At 44.3% G+C, this 22931-nt stretch overlaps 2 protein-coding genes across 6 annotated transcripts in view; both read right to left on the bottom strand.

Annotated features, from left to right (window-relative positions):
- The window catches only part of LOC121545040 (sorting nexin-25-like), an 83518-nt gene extending 77666 nt beyond the window's left edge, over positions 1–5852 (bottom strand). For all 3 annotated transcript variants that reach the window (XM_041855402.1, XM_041855393.1, XM_041855410.1), the window contains exons 1-2: positions 4768–5852; positions 4192–4276 (exon numbers count right to left, since the gene is read on the bottom strand). In XM_041855402.1, coding sequence (XP_041711336.1) covers positions 4192–4276; positions 4768–5076 — 394 coding nt within the window. In that variant the 5' untranslated portion in view covers positions 5077–5852. The remainder of the gene's footprint in view (positions 1–4191; positions 4277–4767) is intronic.
- A 3118-nt stretch (positions 5853–8970) lies between these two features.
- On the bottom strand, positions 8971–18280 carry LOC121545057 (interferon regulatory factor 2-like). Of its 3 annotated transcripts, none has more exons than XM_041855434.2 (9): positions 18068–18280; positions 17002–17094; positions 14772–14871; positions 14455–14631; positions 13791–13825; positions 13483–13606; positions 13090–13254; positions 12113–12156; positions 8971–9643 (listed from the first exon to the last, which is right to left on the bottom strand). In XM_041855434.2, exons 2-9 carry the CDS (start codon positions 17086–17088, stop codon positions 9338–9340), a joined length of 1038 nt encoding a protein of 345 aa, XP_041711368.1. In that variant the 5' UTR covers positions 17089–17094; positions 18068–18280; the 3' UTR covers positions 8971–9337. The 3 variants fall into 3 exon arrangements, with proteins under 3 accessions (XP_041711368.1, XP_041711354.1, XP_041711360.1); XM_041855420.2 differs by having other exon boundaries at positions 13483–13609; positions 18068–18279; XM_041855426.2 differs by lacking the exon at positions 18068–18280 and adding an exon at positions 17755–18001 and having other exon boundaries at positions 13483–13609.
- Between the last annotated feature and the right edge of the window lie 4651 nt (positions 18281–22931).

Here is a 22931-nt window from a genome sequence, read left to right on the forward strand (position 1 = left end):
TTGTGCTTTAGTGAACTCTTGCACCATTTAAAAAGACAACATTGTCAGACAAATACATGTTAGGCTAGTATTGACAGGGAACTGCAACATACAGCTGAGGAAAAAATTAAGAGACCACTGCAAAATTATCAGTTTCTCTGGTTTTACTATTTATAGGTATGTGTTTGGGTAAAAATAAAAATGTTGTTTTATTCTATAAACTACTGACAACATTTCTCCCAAATTCCAAATAACAATATTGTCATTTAGAGCATTTATTTGCAGAAAATGACAACTGGTCAAAATAACATAAAAGATGCAGTGTTGTCAGACCTCGAATAATGAAAAGAAAATAAGTTCATGTTCATTTTTAAACAACACAATAGTAATGTTTTAACTTAGAAAGAGTTCAGAAATCAATATTTCATGGAATAACCCTGATTTTCAATCATAGCTTTCATGCGTCTTGGTATGCTCTCCACCAGTCTTTCACATTGATGTTGGGTGACTTTATGCCACTCCTGGCACAAAATTTCAAGCAGCTCGGCTTTGTTTGATGGCTTGTGACCATCCATCTTCCTCTTGATCACATTCCAGAAGTTTTCAAATGGGGTTCAGGTCTGGAGATTGGGCTGGCCATGACAGGGTCTTGATCTGGTGGTCCTCCATCCACACCTTGATTGACCTGGCTGTGTGGCATGGCGCATTGTCCTGCTGGAAAAACCAATCCTCAGAGTTGGGGAACAATGTCAGAGCAAAAGGAAGCAAGTTTTCTTCCAGGACAACCTTGTACGTGGCTTGATTCATGCTGAAGCACCCCCAGATAATCACTGATCCTCCACCAAATTTCACAGTGGGTGCGAGACACTGTGGCTTGTAGGCCTCTCCAGGTCTCAGTCTAACCATTAGACGACCAGGTGTTGGGCAAAGCTGGAAATTGGACTCATCAGAGAAGATGACCTTACTCCAGTCCTCTACGGTCCAATCCTTATGGTCTTTTGCAAACATCAGCCTGGCTATTCTTTGCTTCTCATTGATGAAGGGCTTTTTTCTAGCTTTGCACGACTTCAGCCCTGCCCCTAAGAGCCTGTTTTGAACCATCCTCACCGTGCACTTCATCCCAGCTGCCATTTGCCATTATTTTTGTAGGTCACTCGATGTCATCCTACGGTTGTTGAGTGACATTCGAATGAGTTGGTGGTCATCCCAGTCAGTAGAGAGTCATTTTCGCCCTCTGCCGGTCTGTAGCTTTGTTGTCCCCAATGTCTGCTGCTTGACCTTGCTCTTATGAACTGCCGTCTTTGAAATTTTAAGGATGGAAGTAACCTGACGCTCACTGTATCACTCTGCCAGTAAAGCCATAATTGGACCCTTCTTTTCCTCACTCAAAACTTTCCTTTTCAACTCTTTTGGCATGGTCAATAGTGATTTTTTGATTAATATTACTTTTAACGGTACTATTAGCACCGTTTTTGCCATCCAGCTGGTCCTAATGCAAGCGGATAGTGATGACCACAGCAGTGGTTTTTATACTTTTCCTCGTTAAATAAGATTTGGTTCATGTGATCACCTAATTCAGTAGAATGAGGTGTGCCTGTGTTGGAATTCAATAGACACTGGAATGGAAGTCACACATGTAGAGATGCTGATTTAAGAAAAATGTGCAGTGGTCTCTTAATTTTTTCCACAGCTGTATAGTGACAGTACCTAATCTCTCATGAACAGGTGCACGAAACTTCACTGTTACCGTAGCATCTGACGCAATTACGTGACATTTTAGTTCTGGGTTTCCGAGATTACACAGTACCTGATGTTGAGCAACAACACATGAGGACTATGAGAGAAGCAGCTAGAGGTCTGTGGTGTAATGGAATTACACCCAAACCAACACACACACAGGCTACATCTGTCAGAAATATAAGCCTGCTTCACCAGAGTACTGCAGTAGAAACACAATATAGCCGATACTCTGTAAACAATGAAGGATTTGCAATCTACAGACCAGAGGAGTATCTAAATACTGGATCATCTTAGTCACCCTTCTTTGTTGATGCAGATGACCACACAATGTGTACTGAACGTGTAGGTGTAGTGAATTACAATATCATCTATGGTCAGGAGATAAAGAAAACTCATGTATAGAAACAGCATGAATCACCAAGGCTTTCTCTTTCTTTCTGCGTATCATTCATTCCATCAGCATTCCCCACCTCCATCATCCACTGCCATGACCGCGCAAGATGTTGTTGTGACAGAAGATTGAATCACACAATTGTTTTCTCTCGCCCCTATCGATCTCCTCTCCCAATCTTTGGCTCAAATGAGCATGGTTCATATACACTGCTCAAAAAAATAAAGGGAACACTTAAACAACACAATGTAACTCCAAGTCAATCACACTTCTGTGAAATCAAACTGTCCACTTAGGAAGCAACACTGATTGACAATAAATGTCACATGCAATTGTGCAAATGGAATAGACAACAGGTGGACATTATAGGCAATTAGCAAGACACCCCCAATGAAGGACTGGTTTTGCAGGTGGTGACCACAGACCACTCAGTTCCTATGCTTCCTGGCTGATGTTTTGGTCACTTTTGAATGCTGGTGGTGCTTTCACTCTAGTGGCTCAGGTAGTGCAGCTCATCCAGGATGGCACATCAATGCGAGCTGTGGCAAGAAGGTTTGCTGTGTCTGTCAGCGTAGTGTCCAGAGCATGGTGGCGCTACCAGGAGACAGGCCAGTACATCAGGAGACGTGGAGGAGGCCATAGGAGGGCAACAATCCAGCAGCAGGACTGCTACCTCTGCTTTTGTGCAAGGAGGAGCACTGCCAGAGCCCTGCAAAAGGACCTCCAGCAGGCCACAAATGTGCATGTGTCTGCTCAAACGGTCAGAAACAGACTCCATGAGGGTGGTATGAGGGCCCGACGTCCACAGGTGGGGGTTGTGCTTACAGCCCAACACCGTGCAGGACGTTTGGCATTTGCCAGAGAACACCAAGATTGGCAAATTCGCCACTGGCGCCCTGTGCTCTTCACAGATGAAAGCAGGTTCACACTGAGCACATGTGACAGACGTGACAGAGTCTGGAGACGCCGTGGAGAACGTTCTGCTGCCTGCAACATCCTCCAGCATGACCGGTTTGGCGGTGGGTCAGTCATGGTGTGGCATTTCTTTGGGGGGCCGCACAGCCCTCCATGTGCTCGCCAGAGGTAGCCTGACTGCCATTAGGTACCGAGATGAGATCCTTAGACCCCTTGTGAGACCATATGCGGGTGCGGTTGGCCCTGGGTTCCTCCTAATGCAAGACAATGCTAGACCTCATGTGGCTGGAGTGTGTCAGCAGTTCCTGCAAGAGGAAGGCATTGATGCTATGGACTGGCCGGCCCGTTCCCCAGACCTGAATCCAATTGAGCACATCTGGGACATCATGTCTCGCTCCATCCACCAATGCCACGTTGCACCACAGACTGTCCAGGAGTTGGCGGATGCTTTAGTCCAGGTCTGGGAGGAGATCCCTCAGGAGACCATCCGCCACCTCATCAGGAGCATGCCCAGGCGTTGTAGGGAGGTCATACAGGCACGTGGAGGCCACACACACTACTGAGCCTCATTTTGACTTGTTTTAAGGACATTACATCAAAGTTGGATCAGCCTGTAGTGTGGTTTTCCACTTTAATTTTGAGGGTGACTCCAAATCCAGACCTCCATGGGTTGATAAATTAGATTTCCATTGATAATTTTTGTGTGATTTTGTCGTCAGCACATTCAACTATGTAAAGATAAAAGTATTTAATAAGATTATTTCATTCATTCAGATCTAGGATGTGTTATTTTAGTGTTCTCTTTATTTTTTTGAGCAGTGTATTTTGATGTGTTTCACAACATCACATTCTCTGTCACAGGCTGGAAGGAGGGAAAGGGCACTGCATGTCTCTGTTAATTAGACTTTGAGCCATTTCAAGGTCTCTCCCTTCAGGGTTTCTTCACCAATCCTTTGTGAGAAAGAGGCGAGGAGAGAAGATGCAAGGAATCGAAGAAAGATTAATTGAGAAAGAAGCCCATATTTCTTCCACCAGGAAGTGAAAGTCAGCTGCTGTCTTCACAAGCTGTTCCTGAGGTATTCTGGGACTGCATCTGCTGAATCCACACAGTTCATGCTGATGGTTCAGCAGATTATATTTTGTTTTTTTAACCACCAATCACTCACCTTCTTTAAGGGCCTTGTCCACATTGTGTGATACCACCACTCTTCTCGTCTGTGCAGACTCCAAAAGGGGCACAGTGAATCGTATCTGCAAACATAACACAAAACTATTTCTAAATCGATCTTAAGTACAAAGAATGGAGTCCCAGTCGAAGGATACAATCGAACAATTTCAAACAGAAATTCCTAGATAACTAAATAGTTAACTGAATGGGCAGTGATGAGATGTCCAACCCAGACTTAGACAGGGAAAAGACAGAGGCAGTATTGAGCAACAAGGTTTCAAAACATATAGCCTAGGCTAATGCCCACCGTATTCTGCAGGAGAGACCAAATCAAGACAAAACACTGCCTATGCTTCAAAGGTCTGGCTGACTGTTGAAGCTATAGCCTACAACACAACATTATCATGTGTCATCATGCAGGACTGAAGAGCACAATGAATGCCTAGCTGTCTACTGCCTTCATCATAAATATCTCTGACCAAAAACTCAGTACTCAGTGTTCATAACAAGGACGATATGGAGGACAATTGGTTTATGACATGAACATGAATTAAAACCTATTCAGGATACTTACCATTAATTTGTTAAACAAGTCCAACAGGTATGCAGACTGTCTCTTTGAAGTTTCAAATCTGCTGATTTTAGGAGGACCCTTCTTCACGAGGAGACCAAAGCTTCCCAACAAGAAACACAGCAAGGCGAAGGATATATAAATAAAAATGTTCAGAAAAAATGACGTTACGGTGAGGCCCCCATATCCAAACTGAAAAAGTACTGCTGCGGCGACTCCCATGCAGATGGCGGGCAATAAACGAAAAGATGAACCGATGGAAATAGCGCTAGACATGGGGGCATCGGTGCTGCTCCTGCCAGCAAAAAGCATGCTGCTGTCAATGACATCTCCTTAACACCGACAAGAGGACAGGCTTTGTGTTCCTCGCAGTTCGATCTTCATTCATAAGCATGGACCCATAGGGAGAGAAGGCACCCAGATATTGACGTGGGATATTGGACCAGGCTTAGACATGAAAAAAAAACATTCCCTTGCTGTTAGCCTTCTAAAGTTAGGTCCATTTGAAAGTCTGGGCTTTGACGTCATTCTATGGACCTAACTAGTCTGTTCTGTTGCTCGTGACATCAGATTTGCATTGTAAATCAACAAGGTCCCGTTGTTCCATGTAAAACGAAATCTCAAACCTATCTAGTCAACTGGCTACTGTTCCTGCTAGCATTCTAGCTAGCTGGGTTAGTAAACTCGCTACCAAATGCAAAAAAAAAGAAGAAGCTAGCATGCAAACGTATTAACGTTAAATAACTTAGCTAGCGTTGCTTTTACACTCGACAAAGTCCGAAAGGTGGATAAGGCTTCTTTATTTAGCTAGCTAACTAGCTATGATATAAAAGGCTCTGTCCGCAGCTAACGTTAGCAAGCTTGCTTGTTAACACACTCATCAGCAATTAGCCAGCAGTTAGCTAGCCTGCTATTATGCTTGCTACCTGAAACAGACCTTTATCTCTATATTTAATCATTAATATATATATATATATCAAAATGCCTCTGGTTGGAAAATGCGTATTTCTGTGTAGGCGACGGCAGGGGGCTTTGTTATCGAGCGCCCTCTATCTTTGGTCCGCGCTATCTGGGATCCTTGGGACGTCCCCCCCGAAGTTTAAATTTGAAGTGGTGGGGACGTCCCATGGGTCCGGAAGCAAACGGAAGAAACGAGGAGGGACCTATCTGAATTTGTCCAATAGAAACTCTCGTTTTAGTTTTTTGGGGCAACTGATTGTACTAACGATTACACCCCAGGGTAAATTGTCCGACAGGGGTCACTGTCGAACAATCAGTCAGAAGTGTCCTTTCAACATTCTACAAGATTACAAAGGCAAAGAAGCCTTGTACGAACCATCCTGATGTTGTGTAGCGAAACAGAATGTAAGCTCGCGAGATCAGGATGAGGCTAAAAGGAAAGGGGATAATCATTAAAATATTATAAGGGGATAATACACTTTTGTCTTTTAATTATTATACAGGCTGATCAAGTAAAGTACATTTAATTTCACGAATGATGCACATATAAGTATATTGAACTCTGTTGATATCTGCGTCATGAAAAAATAGACCTTTCTCTAATAATACTTTCAACAACTTATTTCTGAATGAAGAAATTTAGTTTTTTTAGTTTTGAGAAGTGCTCTACTGCCACCATGTGTTCATCTTCAAGACAATCATTTCTACAGACAAAGGCTTATCATACAGTATCATAGTAATCATTAGGGGGGCAGGTAGCATAGCAGTTAAGAGCGTTGGTCCAGTAACTGAAAGGTCGCTGGTTTGAATCCCTGAGCTGGCAAGGTGAAAAAATCTGCCATTTAGCTAGGCAGTTAATCACCAACAACAACTGGTCCCGATGACGTGGATGTCGATTAAGGCAGGCAGCTTCCCGCACCTCTCTGATTTAGAGGGGTTGGGTTAAATGCGGAAGACACATTTCAGAGGAATGTATTCAGTTGTGCAATTGACTAGGTATTTCCCAATATCCAGGCTCACATAGTCCAACTGAATAAAGATAGCTTTCATGATGCATTGTAAATCAAGCATGGTCCTGGTGTTCCATGTAAAAAATATCTAAACTGGCTACTGTAAACTCACTGCCAAATGCAAAAAAGCAGCTAGCATGCACATATATTAACGTTAAATAACCTAGCTAGCGTTGCTTTTACAGCTCGACAAAGTCTGAAAGGTGAATAATGCTTCTTTATTTAGATAGCTCACTAGCTATGATCTAAAAGGCTCTGTCTGCAGCTAATGCATGGCAAAAAGTATTCTTGCACTGACCTAAAGAGAAGGAAAATCTGAGCTTTATGTTGTTTTTACATTGTTCACATAACTTCTACATTCCTGCCCAGTACCCTGCCCTGAACCTCATACACTGTCACTAGCAGTCTACCACCAGGTATAGAGTCATTGAACATTGGTCACTTAATGTTTACATACTGTTTAACCCAATTTATATGTACACTGAGTGTACAAAACAATAGAAACATCTGCTCTTTCCATGACATAAACTGACCAAGTGAATCCAAGTGAAAGCTATGATCCCTTATTGATGTCAGCTGTTAAATCCAATTCAAATCAGTGTATATGAAGGGGAGGAGACAGGTTAAATAATTATTTTTATGTGTGCCATTCAGAGTGAATGGGCAAGACAAAATATTTAAGTGCCTTTTAATGGGGTATGGTAGTAGGTGCCAGGCGCATCGGTTTGAGTGTGTCTGCAACGCTGTTGGGGTTTTCTCGCTCAACAGTTTCCCATGTGTATCAAGAATGGTCCACCACCCAAAGGACATCCAGCCAACTCAACATGGGCCAGCATCTCTGTTGAACGCTTTTGACACCTTGTAGAGTCCATGCCCCACCGAATTGAGGCTTTTGAGGGCAAAGGGGAGTGCAGCTCAATATTACGAATTGACATTGCTCATTCTGATATTTCTTAATTTCTTTCTTTTAACTTTTGGGATTATGTTTGGATTGTTTTGTATTGCTAGGTATTACTGCACTGTTGGAGCTACAAACATAAGCATTTCGCTGCACCTGCGATAACATCTTTAAATCTGCGATCAATAAACTTTGAAATAAACTTTGATTTTACTTGAATTGCTTTATTGTGAGTTCAAACATCACACTTTTGAATTACAGTACTTTCAATTACATTTGAGTTATTACTACAGCCACTAGCTTGTGCAACAGCTGAACCAAACAACTGCGTAAATGTTTCACACACGTGGTCATAAATTATAGGACATTGCTGACCTCTGTTAATCTGTGTCACTGTATTGAAACTTGAAAAACAGTCTATGGTGTAATATTGGAAATATTACAACACTGTAGTACCACAGGATTACAAAACAATATTTTTATTAAGATTTGCATGTTTATCCACAGGATTAAGAGTTGCCCCTGAATGTGCAGTGACACACTCAAACGTGTGTAAATGTATTTAGCAACTAATTTAAACACACAATTACATATATACACACACACAGTAAACTATAAGCATATACCGTTTCACATACAGTAGATGTCACAAATGCAGACATGTTGATAGAAAATATACAATTTTTCCTCATGTCATGTAATTAACAATAAAAAAAATGTAATCTAACAAATAACCAGAAATCTTTCATTTTGGGGGAAAAATATACAAATGGTGTAATTGTCCACCTTAGATTAAAATGTACCTTTAAATAAAAATTATATATATATATATATATATATATATGCGCTTAAAAGGCATCTAGATAAATTACCAAGTGCATTTATTCACTTAATCCTTTTATCCAATGGATGGCATCTCCTTGCAGGCCAAAGACAAGGTTGCAAAGTGAGCCATAGATAAGCAAGGCCTCTACTATGGCTTCAGCTTTGCTGCCAGTGTACACACATACACACCCAGAGTTGCCAGGCACATCCCATCAGTGCTTTCCATAAGGTGCAGAAGCGGTTTGCCATTACGCAGACAAATTAGTACGTACATTATTAACATTTACATTTTAGTCATTTAGCAGACGCTCTTATCCAGAGCGACTTACATATCTATTTTTTTTATACTGGCCCCCCGTGGGAATCGAACCCACAACCCTGGCGTTGCAAACGCCATGCTCTATCAACTGAGCTACATCCCTGCCGGCCATTCCCTCCCCTACCCTGGACGACGCTGGGCCAATTGTGCGCCGCCCATGAGTCTCCCGGTCGCGGCCGGCTGTGACAGAGCCTGGATTCGAACCAGGATCTCTAGTGGCACAGTTAGCACTGCGATGCAGTGCCTTAGACCACTGCGCCACTCAGGATTAACTCAGTCTACCACCATTAACAGTGGACGAAGAGTGGGAGAGATGCCCAACAAATATTTTCACAGTTTGTAGATTCATTCCCTCCCTGAGATCTTGGGAGGTTCAGTTTGGGCATCGATCCATATTCTACAGCTCACAGAGCCCCGTACACCTATACTGTACTGTATGTCCCAGTCATTCCTATGAGTAGGCACTCTGGTCGAACAAGAAGGCCAGCAGTGATCAATGCTTTGCCACGCCAAGCCTGCCACTGACTGGCCCATATCTTGAGTCACTGCACTGCCAGGGCTTCAGCAGGTCTTGACAGAGGACTTAGAGATGTCTGAGGTCTTCATGATAACGCTGGCTCGGGTCTCTGCAGCAGAGGCCTGGCTGGAGGAAGCCTGCTCTGAGGGAGGGTGCTGGGCTGCTGGAATGTCCCTTTTCCAGGGGCTGTTGCTGTAGCTGATGAGGGGCATGGGGTCCCTGGTGCTGGTCACTTTGAAGGTGGTTACCTTTCCAGAAGTGACAAAGGTGGCCATGCTGGGTAGTGAGCACGAGGGCACTCTCAGCACAGAGGAAGCTAAACTTGATCCCCACAGCCCACCATGAAGATGCTGCAAGTCACAGTGAAGGTCGGTTTAATTCAGCCATAACCATTCAAACACTTATTTCAGGATATATCTGAATATAGATTTGGCTACTAGCATATTTCTTAACATGTATAGTAGTCTGTTTGTGGAATCTTCATAAACCATTGACAGCATTAGAAGAGGGAATTTCATTGACACTAACCACGTTTCCATCCACAGTTTTCATGCGAGTAAAGTCATACCATATAAAAAAAAAATCACAACAGCTGTGATGGAAACAGGAAGTTTCGATACAATTTTATAAATGCTGAGAGATAATCTGTTCATTCGACATGGTGGGATCTTATTGTGTCGGTAAAATGTATTATGCGAGAAATGGCGGTGGAAACACCTTTATGCGCAAATACTGACATAATAACCATCATATTGAAGCAAACTTGGAGTCACGCAATGATATGGTGTGTGGTCCTCCCACTACGACTCGGGAAACCATGCAGTTTATTAGACTACAGATGAAGTAGACCTAAGTTATGATGAAGTAGACCTAAGTTATTTTTTAAACATTTTTAGTCATTTAGCAGACGCTCTTATCCAGAGCGACTTACAGTTAGTGAGTGCATAATAAAAAATAAAAAAAAATCATACTGGCCCCCCGTGGGAATCGAACCCACAACCCTGGCGTTGTAAACGCCATGCTCTACCAACTGAGCTACATCCCTGCCGGCCATTCCCTCCCCTAACCTGGACGACGCTGGGCCAATTGTGCGCCGCCCCATGGGTCTCCCGGTCGCGGCTGGCTACGACAGAGCCTGGATTCGAACCAGGATCTCTAGTGGTACAGCTAGCACTGCGATGCAGTGCCTTAGACCACTGCGCCACTCGGGAGGCTAATGATGTTATGATGAACTTCACAGCGTGTTGAAATTGCACGCTATGAATTTGATGTGCCTTTCCAATAAATATCGAAGGTCTTATTCTGGTGACATGTTGATCGATGCTTGACTGCCGTTTGACAAATACAAATATTCTCGCTCTTATCCATAATAATCTCATCATGTCGACTAGCCTACCCGCACTGTATCTGTGAGCTGTTGGTTAGAGCTCATGTGCCAAGGCCAGAGTAGGTACATTTGCTATTTAACACAACACTTTTTGTGACAAAACTATCGGTAAAGTTGAAAATGCGAATGAAACACATTGAACTTTAGATTTTCATTCAGTACATGAAAACTTAAGAGAAAAATTACATTTTGTGTGCACATTTTCTTTTGTGGATTTTAAAATATTCGCATGAAAATCGGTCACCAATTGGATGGAAATCTACCTATAGCAAGTTTTGCAAAACATGTGGCATATTTACCAATTAAAATCTATTACTGTAACCTGAACACATTGACAAGCACATGTAAATATTGTCATATTTATAAGCACTGTAGAACTTGGTCTTAATACTTTCTAACATGCTTGTAAACTGCTCTTCCTGCTGTTGAGCTCTGCATGATTAATCTATACTAAGGAACCTCATCTCCCCCCTCTTCACCCATGGACACACACACACACACACACGTGTGTGTGTGCAGCATCACATTTCCTCTTCCAGCTCAATGTATGCAAGATATTCTACAAGTACCACAATAGCCATCTTGAGGCCACCTCAAAAGCAATGTCCGCATTTTGAAAGTAGCTGACAGCCAGGGCTTTCTAGGGCAAAGAAAATAGCTTGGTATTATAACAGTTTCCTCTGTTTCTCTAATGGGCATGTAATTATGTATTCAAACAAGAGAACACTACAATTCAAAACGCAACAACAGTTGAGAAATAAAGAATGACATTCTGTTGAATTCTGTAACTGTATGTGCCTTGATTTGTGATTGGGCTTGTTTTGAGGACAATTCAAGACATTACATTTGGTTTAATCATTAGCCAGGGACAAAAGTGAATCCGGTATTCACCAGAGAGCTGCCTTCTGTTTTTTGTCTTTCTTTACGTCAGAGCGCTCAAGAACAGGAACTGACAATATGGGCTGGGCTAGTGGTAGAAGTAAAAGGGACAGTACCACCATGCTACAGTTACAATACTCTTACTACTGTAAAGCAGTAGAACTGGCTAATGTAATGAACTCAAAAGTGAAGGTTTGTTTATCTTTTGATAGGGCAGGGTTAATGATTCAGCTGTCTGTACAGTATGTGTCTGTGTACCCAGGCAGGCCCAGTCATGCCACTCAGCCCTATTGGAATAAGCTAATTCTGCTAGCTAAGTGCCCTTCCCTTGGCTTAGAGAACAGACCAGCTACAATGGCACCATAAAACAAAGCTATCACTCTGTGCTGCAAGCACTCCATAAAGGCACACAGGCTCAAAATCAAAGGCTTCTGTGTCTTCTGTGTGTCAGCTCATGCTTTTTACTACCTTTCCAATCTTACAAAATAATCTAGCTGTCTTGAATGATTATTAGGCTAACATAATGGTTAGGAGGCCATTTTTTTGTCCTTACCTCCTTACAGTCCTCTTCACTGTGCACACTGTCTGTGTCACTCTCTGTAAAGCAGAACAGAAAGAACAACCATGAAAACCCATAACTCAGGGATTTCCAGACTAACAGGTTGGAGAAGGATGGGCATATGAAAGAATGCCAGAGTTTTAAAATGTTAAATGACAATAGGCTTATCTGCTACCATCAGTGATGAACTCTAGCGAACTTCTATACATAATCATTGTAGAGATCATATTGTATGCTTCACCAAATACTAAACATGCAGTAATAGAGTAGTTATATCATACTATATGTAACTTTACACATCAGGCGGATCAATATCAACTGAACCATATACAGTATCAATTTAAGCATACACATACAGAAAAAAACTGTATATATATGCATAAATCCAAGCTCATATTCTGAGTTAAACTTTCTGTGTTAATGCTACTCCCAAGCAACATATTAACTTATTCTACAGTAATATCATGAGCAGGTTGAATGACAGTGGTGATGTATCCATGTTTATGATAACGAGCACTGGCCTGGCCTTGAGCTTATGATAACGAGCACTGGCCTGGCCTGGCCTGGCCTTGAGCAACAGGGAAGCCATAAACCCTCATAGACATTAAACAATACACCACAGTACTATACTATCTAGACTGAATAAAGGTTCAAAGGTTTCAATTTTACTTGGCATTTCAAATGGAGGTGATAGTGTGCCTTGCAAGTCGCAGGCATACCATGGTGTTCGAAAATATAGTGGCACCAATCAATTTATTCACCTGGCGTACGTTAGAATTACAATGTGATTGTAGTGACATTCTAATCATTCACATCTCTTTAAAATATTGTTAATCGCTGCTCTGAACTACAGGAATTCTACCATTATTAACACCTATGATGGGTACTGATGTGAGTTCCAAGCAACCCTGTCTGTTGTGTTAAGGCATGGGTTGGGATGGAGTGGGAGGATTTAGGGGGTGTGGACTGACCTCCATACGAGGACACAGGGGAGATCTGGAGTGGGTACGTTTGGCTGGAGCTGACCGACTGCTCCTCATTCTCCGTGGTCACCTCGATGGTCTGACACACATATGGTAGGTCATCAATGATCAGCTGGTCGTCACCAGGGCTGCGGCTGCCCAGATGAAGATATTCTGAGGAAGCGCAAGATAATCCCTGGTTATAAATGTGTCCTCCTGTGGAAAGCCTAAGCAATTTACTCACAGTTATAAGCATAAGACATTAGTAAATGAGTAACTATTATACAAGTTCATAATAACATTCCTTGTCACTACTCCTGTTGTGCTCTCTTAATCGTCTACCGCACAACATCAATTCAATTGATTACAGGTGGACACAAACACTAATGCCAAAGCTCTTACCTGTGCAGTCTGTAATGTACTCCTCTTTCACTTCCTCCTTCACCTCCACCTTCACCACCGGCCCTTCATGGTCTTCAACAAACCCATTCATGCTCTCCATGGATGAGGATGTGGGCTCCACTTGCTGCTGGGGTGACAGAGGCAGAGAGGTGTGGGCATCTCTTTCCATCCTCACTGGAGGTCTGTCATGCTTGCGAATACGATTTTACATTTGCTAAGTAAAATTATCAATTTAAAAGAATGGTTTGAATGTGCAATTGAATAGTTATGCACTGAGGTCTTCTGTGTCAACACACAATAGTTATTACCTTGTTCTTTCCCTCTTGTTCACTCATTTTCTTTCCTAGAAAACACATCAACATGACATTCCACTTTTAAAAAGGTGCACACAAATTAATATATTTCAGTGTGTCAATTTCAAGCATATGGAACCGCCTCAGCGAGAAGAACAACTAGATAATCAAACTGTTGATTGCTAATATTTTATTTATGTATTTAATTGTACCTTTATTTAACTAGGCAAGTCAGTTAAGAACAAATTCTTATTTACAATGACGACCTAAACCGGCCAAACCCGGACGACGCTGTACCAATTGTGCGCTGCCCTATGGGACTCCCAATCACGGCCGGTTGTGATACAGCCTGGAATCGAACCAGGGGGGTCTGTAGTGACGCCTCAAGCACTGAGATGCAGTGCCTTAGACCACTGCGCCACTCGGGAGCCCAGTGATAGGATAATATCGACAACATTAACAAATGTGCATCAATTCACTACGTTATCAAGTGTTAATAACATATGAAACCGTGCTTACAGCCCATATTATACATGAAATTAACTTGAATGAAAAACTGGCTAGTGGCTACATCGTAAAGCCATAAGTGTTATCCTCTCTGGAAGCTGATCTGTAATTCGGTCTCTGCCATTTCTAATTCAATCATTGTTCTTTCAGAGCTAGAGAGATAACCACTTGCCTTTCTTGGTCTGGCGCTCTGACGCAGACAGCATCTTGTATACTCTGAAAGCGTTGGTTCCCTTCTTGATGCTCTTGTCTTTCACCTCCTCAATATCAGGCAGAGAGTTCATTGCACAGCGGAAATTGGCCTTCCATGTTTTCGGGTCTGGTTTGTCGATCCCTAGTTGGTATTTTCCTGAATAGAAAAAAATACTTATTAGGGGAAGGCCATACTGCTGCATAAACTTGAGTCATAACACTGATCCTAACACATAACAGTGGCATTGGTAATGTAACATACTGTGTATTGTTGGCCATTTCTTATCATAACTGTACCTGTATGGATGGCCCAGTTCTTGAATAAAGGAGCATCTTTTTCCAAATCCCAGCCATGTCTTGCAGCATGCATCCATGGAATCTGGAAGATCCTCTTCTCCTGCAGGTTCATTACAACAACGATTCAGACATTTATGACTTGGCTAACACATTACACACATCTTGCGTAATTTGGTCAGCTGCGTGATTAATCGCCCCACGTCCAAATAAATCAGTGACCAAAACCCAAACACTTGAATAACTGCTGCTTGTTATCCTACGCATTCCACAAGAGATTAAGATGAGTCCATAGACTGCTTACAAGGTAAGGAAACAAATATCTGAATACATTATTTCGCTGAACTATCCCATTATGTTTAAAGAGTTACTTCCTTTAAAGGCCCGGTAAAGGTGCTGCCAAATAAAGTAATATGTGAAAATAGTCTGTTTTTAAAAGACTGAAGCACTGGAAGCATTTCAAGGTTATACAGTGCATTCAGAAAGAATTCAGACCCCTTCACTTTTTCCACATTTTGTTACATTACAGCCTTATTATAAAATTGATAAAATTGTTTTTTTCCCTCATCAATCAACACACAATACCCCATAATGACAAAGCATAAACAGGTTTTTAGAAATGTTTGCAAAAAATTTAAATATATAACTTAAATATCAGCCTTGAGTCTTCTTGGGTATGACGCTACAAGCTTGGCACACCTGTATTTAGGGAGTTTCTCCCATTCTTCTCTGCAGATCCTCTCAAGCTCTGTCAGGCCAAAGAGTTCAATCTTGGTTTCATCAGACCAGAGAATCTTGTTTCTCATGGTCTGACAGTCCTTTAGGTGCCTTTTGGCAAACTCCAAGCAGGTTGTCATGTGCCTTTTACTGAAGAGTGGCTTCCGTCTGGTTGGTGGAGTGCTGCAGAGATGGTTGTTCTTCTGGAAGGTTCTCCCATCTCCAAAGAGGAACTCTGGAGCCTTGACACAATCCTTTCTCGGAGCTCTACGAACAATTCCTTCGACCTCATGGCTTGATTTTTGCTCTGACAACTGTGGGACCTTATATAGATAGGTGTGTGCCTTTCCAAATCATGTCCAATCAATTTAATTTACCACAGGTGGACTCCAATCAAGTTGTAGAAACATCAAGGATGATCAATGGAAACAGGATGCACCTGAGCTCAATTTCGAGTTTCATAGGGTTTGTCATTATGGGGTATTGTGTGTAGATTGATGAGGATTTGTATTTATTTAATCAATTTTAGAATAAGGCTGTAACATAACAAAATGTGGAAAAAGTGAAGGGTCTGTATACTTTCCGAATGCACTGTATATGCAACATTTCTACCTGCAAATAATTTCTACCTCAATCACATATCAGTAGTAATGAAGGAATAAAAATCCACTGAAGAAAAACTGTCCGTTCTGGCTAGCTGTTGTATGTAGGCTAGAGCTCCCTGTTTTATAATTAGTTTGCGTTTGCGAGGTTGACAACATTAGCAAAACATTTACATTACAACTCTTCCTTAAGTCCTTGCAACAGTTGCTTCACAATAGTTTTTGTTAATAAAATGTTTGATATATTTATTTTAACATCCTGTGTTGTGTGCTTATTATTTTACCATTGATAGGTTCTAGGCTATTTTGAGACCTTAAGGAAGATCAGGTACTACTGGAATGCCTACTATTGACATGTCCACATTTATAAAGTAGAAATAGCCCACACTTTAGATGGAAATAACTAATGATTAGTCAATGGTTTATAAGGACCTAAAGTATATTAAACATCTTATGAATGGAGTAATGATTAATAAATGATGAATAAACTATTTACTAATTCATTATAAATGGTTTATTACATAATAATAAATCATATGCCATTTAGCAGACGCTTTTATGCAAAGCGACTTACAGTCATGCGTGCATACATTATTTATTTTTTGTGTATGGGTGGTCCCGGGGATCGAACCCACTACCTTGGCGTTACAAGCGCCGTGCTCTACCAGCTGAGCTACAGAGGACCACATGGAGTTATTATAAAGTGCTACTCAAAAAAGTTGACAAAGAATATAGTAACATGCTGTTTACATGCCCGTTTGTGTTCCTATATGATGGAGGGGTTATGTTGGTGGGTTTGGTAACAATTGTTGCTTCAGCAAAGCTTGAAAACCAGGTACAGTATAAACTTAGAATGTGGTGAACTTCCATACTGAGGCAAACTCAGTGTCTCAATAAAGATACATTTCACTTACTCTATTAACCCATTTCAGCCCAGGAATTAGGCAAGAGTTTATCTGTTCCTCCAACCATGGCCGCATTCGCATCCTCTCCACGGGCATGGTGGCCTGCAGACACAGAGCAAGGAGGAGGAGATAAACTGTGAATTGAATGAATGAACCCTTCCCTTCGCTTCCTGAAGACAGCAACAGATCAGAAAACATCTGAGACCAATAGGCCCATTTGGGGGTTGACAACTCCCTGAGCTTATCAGCAACATCTGAGCTCATTTGCTTACTACACAGCAGAACCCAGTGCCAGACCACATCTATTACAGAGGAGCCACAACAACACACAAGAATAGGTTCAAATGTGTTATATCACATGTCAAACTGTACTCTGTTGATGTGTAATAAGGTGTTAATGAATCTTGAAAATAGGTTAAAGGTGCACATTAGGCTTGTGATGACCATGATCCCTAGTTATTGCTGCATGTAGAGGAATCAGGTTAGTGATCAAGGTCCACTCCAACAAAATGTAACAAACTCCTAAACCAATAAACTGTAACAGGATATGAGAATGTTACTTGAATATATGCATATTGGGTTTTTCATACATATTCTGTAAAAAAAAATTAAGCCAATAAAATAACGAACTCATTTAGTTAACCCTGCAGTTGTAGCCTAGTAGAAGTGTAATTTACCAGGACCAAGCTTGTTCCAATTCCATTATACTTCCAATTTCTTTCTGAGCCTGATAATAACATACACAATGTAAAAGATAACTACCTGTAAATGGTTACTTCAATTGTTTTTATCGACATTCTGGTGAGTTATACGCCACAGTTGGCAACAAATATACATTTCATCCGTCTCGCCTAGTCACGCTGTGGCCAAAACTGACAGCTGTGCAAGTTCAAGTTAACCAGAAAGCTGGCTGAAATGTCAACCCAAAAGTGAAAATAAACTTCATTCCATGTCGGATTGACGGTTGCCCATGATCGGATCAACATTCTATTACTTTCGATTAGGGTTTACAATGTCGCTTCATGAGTCTATGGATACATAACTCTTCAGCAAAAAGAACATGCGGAAACGTTACCTGCGATAAAGTGTTCTATTCAACTCTTGCCAGTCGCAAAGTTATCCCCGTGTAGTTTGTGATTTTGTATACCAAAATGAAAACTATTAGCCTATTTCAGTGTCCAGATCGAAAGCAAAACAAATAAAGGAAGTGCTTTGCGTGGAAATCCCCTCCCGAAATGTTTGTTTCACGTCCCCTGAACATAGATTGCGCTGTACGTACGGGGTTATGGAGCACGGAAGTCGTGCTCATTGGTCTACGGCTAAGCCTCTGCAATGGACAGCTCAATTTCCTTTTCACTTCCTCAAACCTCATCTGGTTGGATTCCAGCGTGCTAGGCTAGTGGCCAATCCTCAAACAGGGTTTTAGTTTTTGAGATGCCCCTACCCTAGGTATAACAAAGCACAACCAGTGGCGATTTGAGCATGTAAATCTTGGTTGGGCAAACAAAACAACAGAAGTGGGATGCATGCCAGCAAAGCCACTACACAACACAACACTAAACAATACATTAATTGCACTAGAATGGTGACAAACGGTGCCCACAAACTGTTAGGGCCTACATAAAGTTGGCCCAACAGCAGTCCCAACATTTTACCACTGCTACACCTGGCTATCAGCGGAGACTTGTCTGGCAGCGAAACAGTTCATTCAGCCTCATTTACTTCCTTTAAAAAAAGCATGACTGATATGGCTGACTTGCTTAAACAAATGTGGTTTCTAATGACAATTGAGATGTACAAACTATGGCATAAGGGGAGGACAAGCGGATAAGAGGCAATCCGTAATTTCGATTAAGACATTAATGAGCGAGCCAGGACGGACCTAGTCAATATGACTCTTTGTTTAGCACTTTTGAAATGTACAGCGACAGAATTCAGAACATGGGCCGTTCTTACAGTTCTCCCTGTACACCAAGTCAGAACTGTAGGATAAATAAAGCGGGCATATAAGCAGACAATGAAAGCTCTTACAATATTTGATGATTACATTTCTCTAAAACAGGTTAAAGGCTACATGTGCACCACCAAGTCAGAACAGTAGGCGAAATTAAGGGGGGTAAATAGACCAAATTATTAGGGTGAGGCACATGGGCTACTAACAGCTTACTACACAACATACACTTAGTATTACTATCTTAGCTACAGTATACATGTCTCCCTGGCATATTACATCATTTATGCAGCAGCATACAATACATTTTTGGACTCACCGTGTTGTGCTGTGTCATGAGCCCTCTCACTCCACCGGGTTACCACCTTAATTTGTTTCCACTCTGCTCACCTCTCTCTCTCTACTCAGCCTAACTAGCTCCACCTGTCCCTGCTCTGCTCGGCTCTAATTACTCTGCCAGCTGCGCTGCATTACCCACTAACCTCTCCCAGTATTTTAGGCCCTGTCTTTCAGCTCTCCGGTGTCAGATCGTCTGCAAAGCTCACACCCGGAACCTGTTTGCTCGCGCTTCTGGCTCACCCTGGTTTTGTGACCCCGGACCTGCCTGGTTTTTGGATACTCTTCTGCCTCAGGAGATCCAGACCTGCTTCTGCCATTACGACTCCTGACTACTCTTCAATCCCGGTAACTCTGACCAGCCTTTTGCCTTGCTACTACGTCTTTTGGATTTCCCTTGAACTGTACTGCTGCCTGGTTTCATTCCGCCCCGTTGTGTCTGTGTTTCCTCCCCCCCCCAGGACTTCTGGACCACCAACCACCGGCGTCATCGGACGCATCGCTGCCACTGGGGGGAGGCACAGACCCAGCACATCGGACGGGATAACCCCTGGAGCCTTCACTCACTCCCTACATCCCTTTCCCCTTAAGTTTAAATAAACTTTCTGGTGTGACGCAATTGTGGTCCTCTTGTCGTCTGTCTGAACCGTGACAGTACGATCTGACCATCATGGACTCAGCGCACACTTCCCCCGACATGGAAACCGAAGAGCCTGAGCAACCCACCGCCATGCTACGCCTGGAACACATTGAGAGAGAGCTAGGCCGCATGAGCGGCGTCATCTCCTCTCTGCTTCAGGTCGGCCACCAACAGCATCAGCAGTTCCAGCAGCACCAGCAGCAGTCCCAGCAGCAGCAACAACAACTCGCCATGATCATTCAACTCCTCACCAACCTGACCCCAGCCAGTCTGCCCACCAGCCCCTGCCCCCGAGTTACCTGCCCCGGTCATTGCAGCCGCTGCTCCGGAACCCAAGATTGGAAACCCCGAGCGGTTCAACGGCGATTCAACCCAGGTCCGGCCATTCCTGACTAGCTGCCGACTTCAGTTCTCCTTGCAGCCAAGGACCTTCGCCACGGAGGGGGCTAGAGTTGGGTATGCCATCACTCACCTGACGGGCCGAGCTCGACTCTGGGGAACAGCAGAGTTCGAACGTCAAACCCCCGCATGTGCAACCTTCGACCTGTTTGCTGAGGAGATGCTGAAGGTGTTTGACCTGGATTCACCAACCGCAGAGGCGTCTCGTGAACTGTTCAGTATTCGACAAGGCAGACGTACAGTCGCAGACCATTCCATCGACTTCCGAACCCTGGCTAGACGAAGTTCTTGGAACACACCATCGTTGGTGGACGCGTTCTTCCATAGTTTGGCTGACTATATCAAGGACGAGTTGGTCTCCCATGAACTGCCTTCCACTCTTGATGAAGCCATCGCACTGACTGTCAGGATCGACAGAGGGATACAGACCCGTCGTCGTGAGAGGGGGCGCCAAGGTCCACCTACTACCGGCATTCGGAGAGATCCGACTGGGCTCCTGTCATCTACGGCCACTCACCCAGGTCAGCTTGATCAGTCTGAGCCTATGGAGATTGGGCGAGCCTCTCTCACTCCTGCAGAGCGCCAGCGACGCTTCACCTCAAACCTCTGCCTCTATTGTGGAGGTGATGGACATCGTGTGTTAACCTGCCCTTTAAAGGGCCGAAGCTCACCGGGCATAGGGGGAGTCCGGTTGAGTTCAATGACCATCCAGTCTTCCGACCGCAAACCCCTGCTGCAAGTTCACCTCCGCCTCTCTGACTCAACTCACACCCTGGCTGCTCTGGTGGATTCTGGCGCCGAAGCCAACATAATGGACATCAAGCTGGCACGCCAACTGGGACTGGAGAACCTCCGTTTGACACCTCCTATTCCTGCCCGGGCACTGGACGGACACTTACTCGGATCGGTCACTCATGTCACGGCCCCGGTCTCGATGGGTCTGTCCGGAAACCATCAAGAAACTATCCAGTTTCACCTGCTCCCCTCTCCAGGCCAACCCCTCATCCTGGGTTACCCATGGCTCCGCCGGCACAACCCTCAGCTCGACTGGGTGACCGGGGTGATCAGGGAGTGGGGAGAGGACTGCCACCGAACCTGCCTGCTTGCCGCCGCACTACCCCCTCGGCCAGTACCTACTAACTCCGCTCCTGACCCCTCCAAGGACCCTGTGTCGATTCTGCCAAGTCCCTGCATCGTTGCAGCTCTGACCTGGGCTGTTGAGGAACAGGTGCTGGAGGCTCTCCGTAACCAGCCAGGTCCCAGCACTTGCCCAGCTGACCGCCTTTTTGTCCCCGAAGACCTGAGGTCCCAGGTCGTTCAGTGGGGACATGACTCCCGCCTAGCTTGTCACCCTGGCTCCACCCGCACTTACAACCTGCTCGCCCAGAGGTTCTGGTGGCCCTCTCTGAGGAAGGATGTACGGGAATTCGTCCAAGCCTGCCCCATCTGCAACCAACACAAGTCGTCCTGCCAGCCCCCAGCCGGATTGCTGCAGCCCCTGCCTGTGCCCAGGAGTCCGCTGGTCCCTGCTGCGCCTTGTCCTCCTCCTCCACGGCTCGTCGATGGTGGTCTGGTTTACACCGTCCGCCGCCTGCTTCGGTCCAGACGGAGGGGTAGGGGTCTCCAGTACCTCATTGACTGGGAGGGCTATGGACCTGAGGAAAGGACCTGGGTGCCAGCTAGTCGGATTGTGGATAGGACTCTCATCACCGCTTTCCACCAACGGCATCCTGATCAACCTGCAATCCGTAGGGGCCGCCTCAGAGGGGTCCCTAACCGTCCTGCCCGCTCGGCTTCCTGTCCTGTGCCTGATCCTGTCTCGGGACCTGTCCCATCTCCCGACCACGGCCCTCCGGCTTCCTCCGAGGATGAGGACGTTCACTCGGACCGTTCGGAGGAGTTCTAGCCCTCCTCCGGCTCCCCTCCTCCCGCCCGGCGTGGTGTTGCTCTTGGGACTTCTGGGGCCGTCCCTTGGGGGGTTCTGTCATGAGCCCTCTCACTCCACCGGGTTACCACCTTAATTTGTTTCCACTCTGCTCACCTCTCTCTCTCTACTCAGCCTAACTAGCTCCACCTGTCCCTGCTCTGCTCGGCTCTAATTACTCTGCCAGCTGCGCTGCATTACCCACTAACCTCTCCCAGTATTTTAGGCCCTGTCTTTCAGCTCTCCGGTGTCAGATCGTCTGCAAAGCTCACACCCGGAACCTGTTTGCTCGCGCTTCTGGCTCACCCTGGTTTTGTGACCCCCGGACCTGCCTGGTTTTTGGATACTCTTCTGCCTCAGGAGATCCAGACCTGCTTCTGCCATTACGACTCCTGACTACTCTTCAATCCCGGTAACTCTGACCAGCCTTTTGCCTTGCTACTACGTCTTTTGGATTTCCCTTGAACTGTACTGCTGCCTGGTTTCATTCCGCCCCGTTGTGTCTGTGTTTCCTCCCCCCCCCAGGACTTCTGGACCACCAACCACCGGCGTCATCGGACGCATCGCTGCCACTGGGGGGAGGCACAGACCCAGCACATCGGACGGGATAACCCCTGGAGCCTTCACTCACTCCCTACATCCCTTTCCCCTTAAGTTTAAATAAACTTTCTGGTGTGACGCAATTGTGG

This window comes from Coregonus clupeaformis, chromosome 3, assembly GCF_020615455.1.
Source record: "Coregonus clupeaformis isolate EN_2021a chromosome 3, ASM2061545v1, whole genome shotgun sequence".
Classification (NCBI taxonomy): Eukaryota; Metazoa; Chordata; class Actinopteri; order Salmoniformes; family Salmonidae; genus Coregonus; species Coregonus clupeaformis.

Excerpts from the sequence above, each read along its gene's own strand:
- LOC121545057 (XM_041855420.2), bottom strand. The coding sequence starts at position 17,088 with ATGCCCGTGGAGAGGATGCGAATGCGGCCATGGTTGGAGGAACAGATA. Across the intron at positions 14,632-14,771 it reads GAACTGGGCCATCCATACAG|GAAAATACCAACTAGGGATC; the intron begins GTACAGTTATGA and ends TTTTCTATTCAG. Across the intron at positions 12,157-13,089 it reads CCCTGTGTCCTCGTATGGAG|AGAGTGACACAGACAGTGTG; the intron begins GTCAGTCCACAC and ends TCTGCTTTACAG.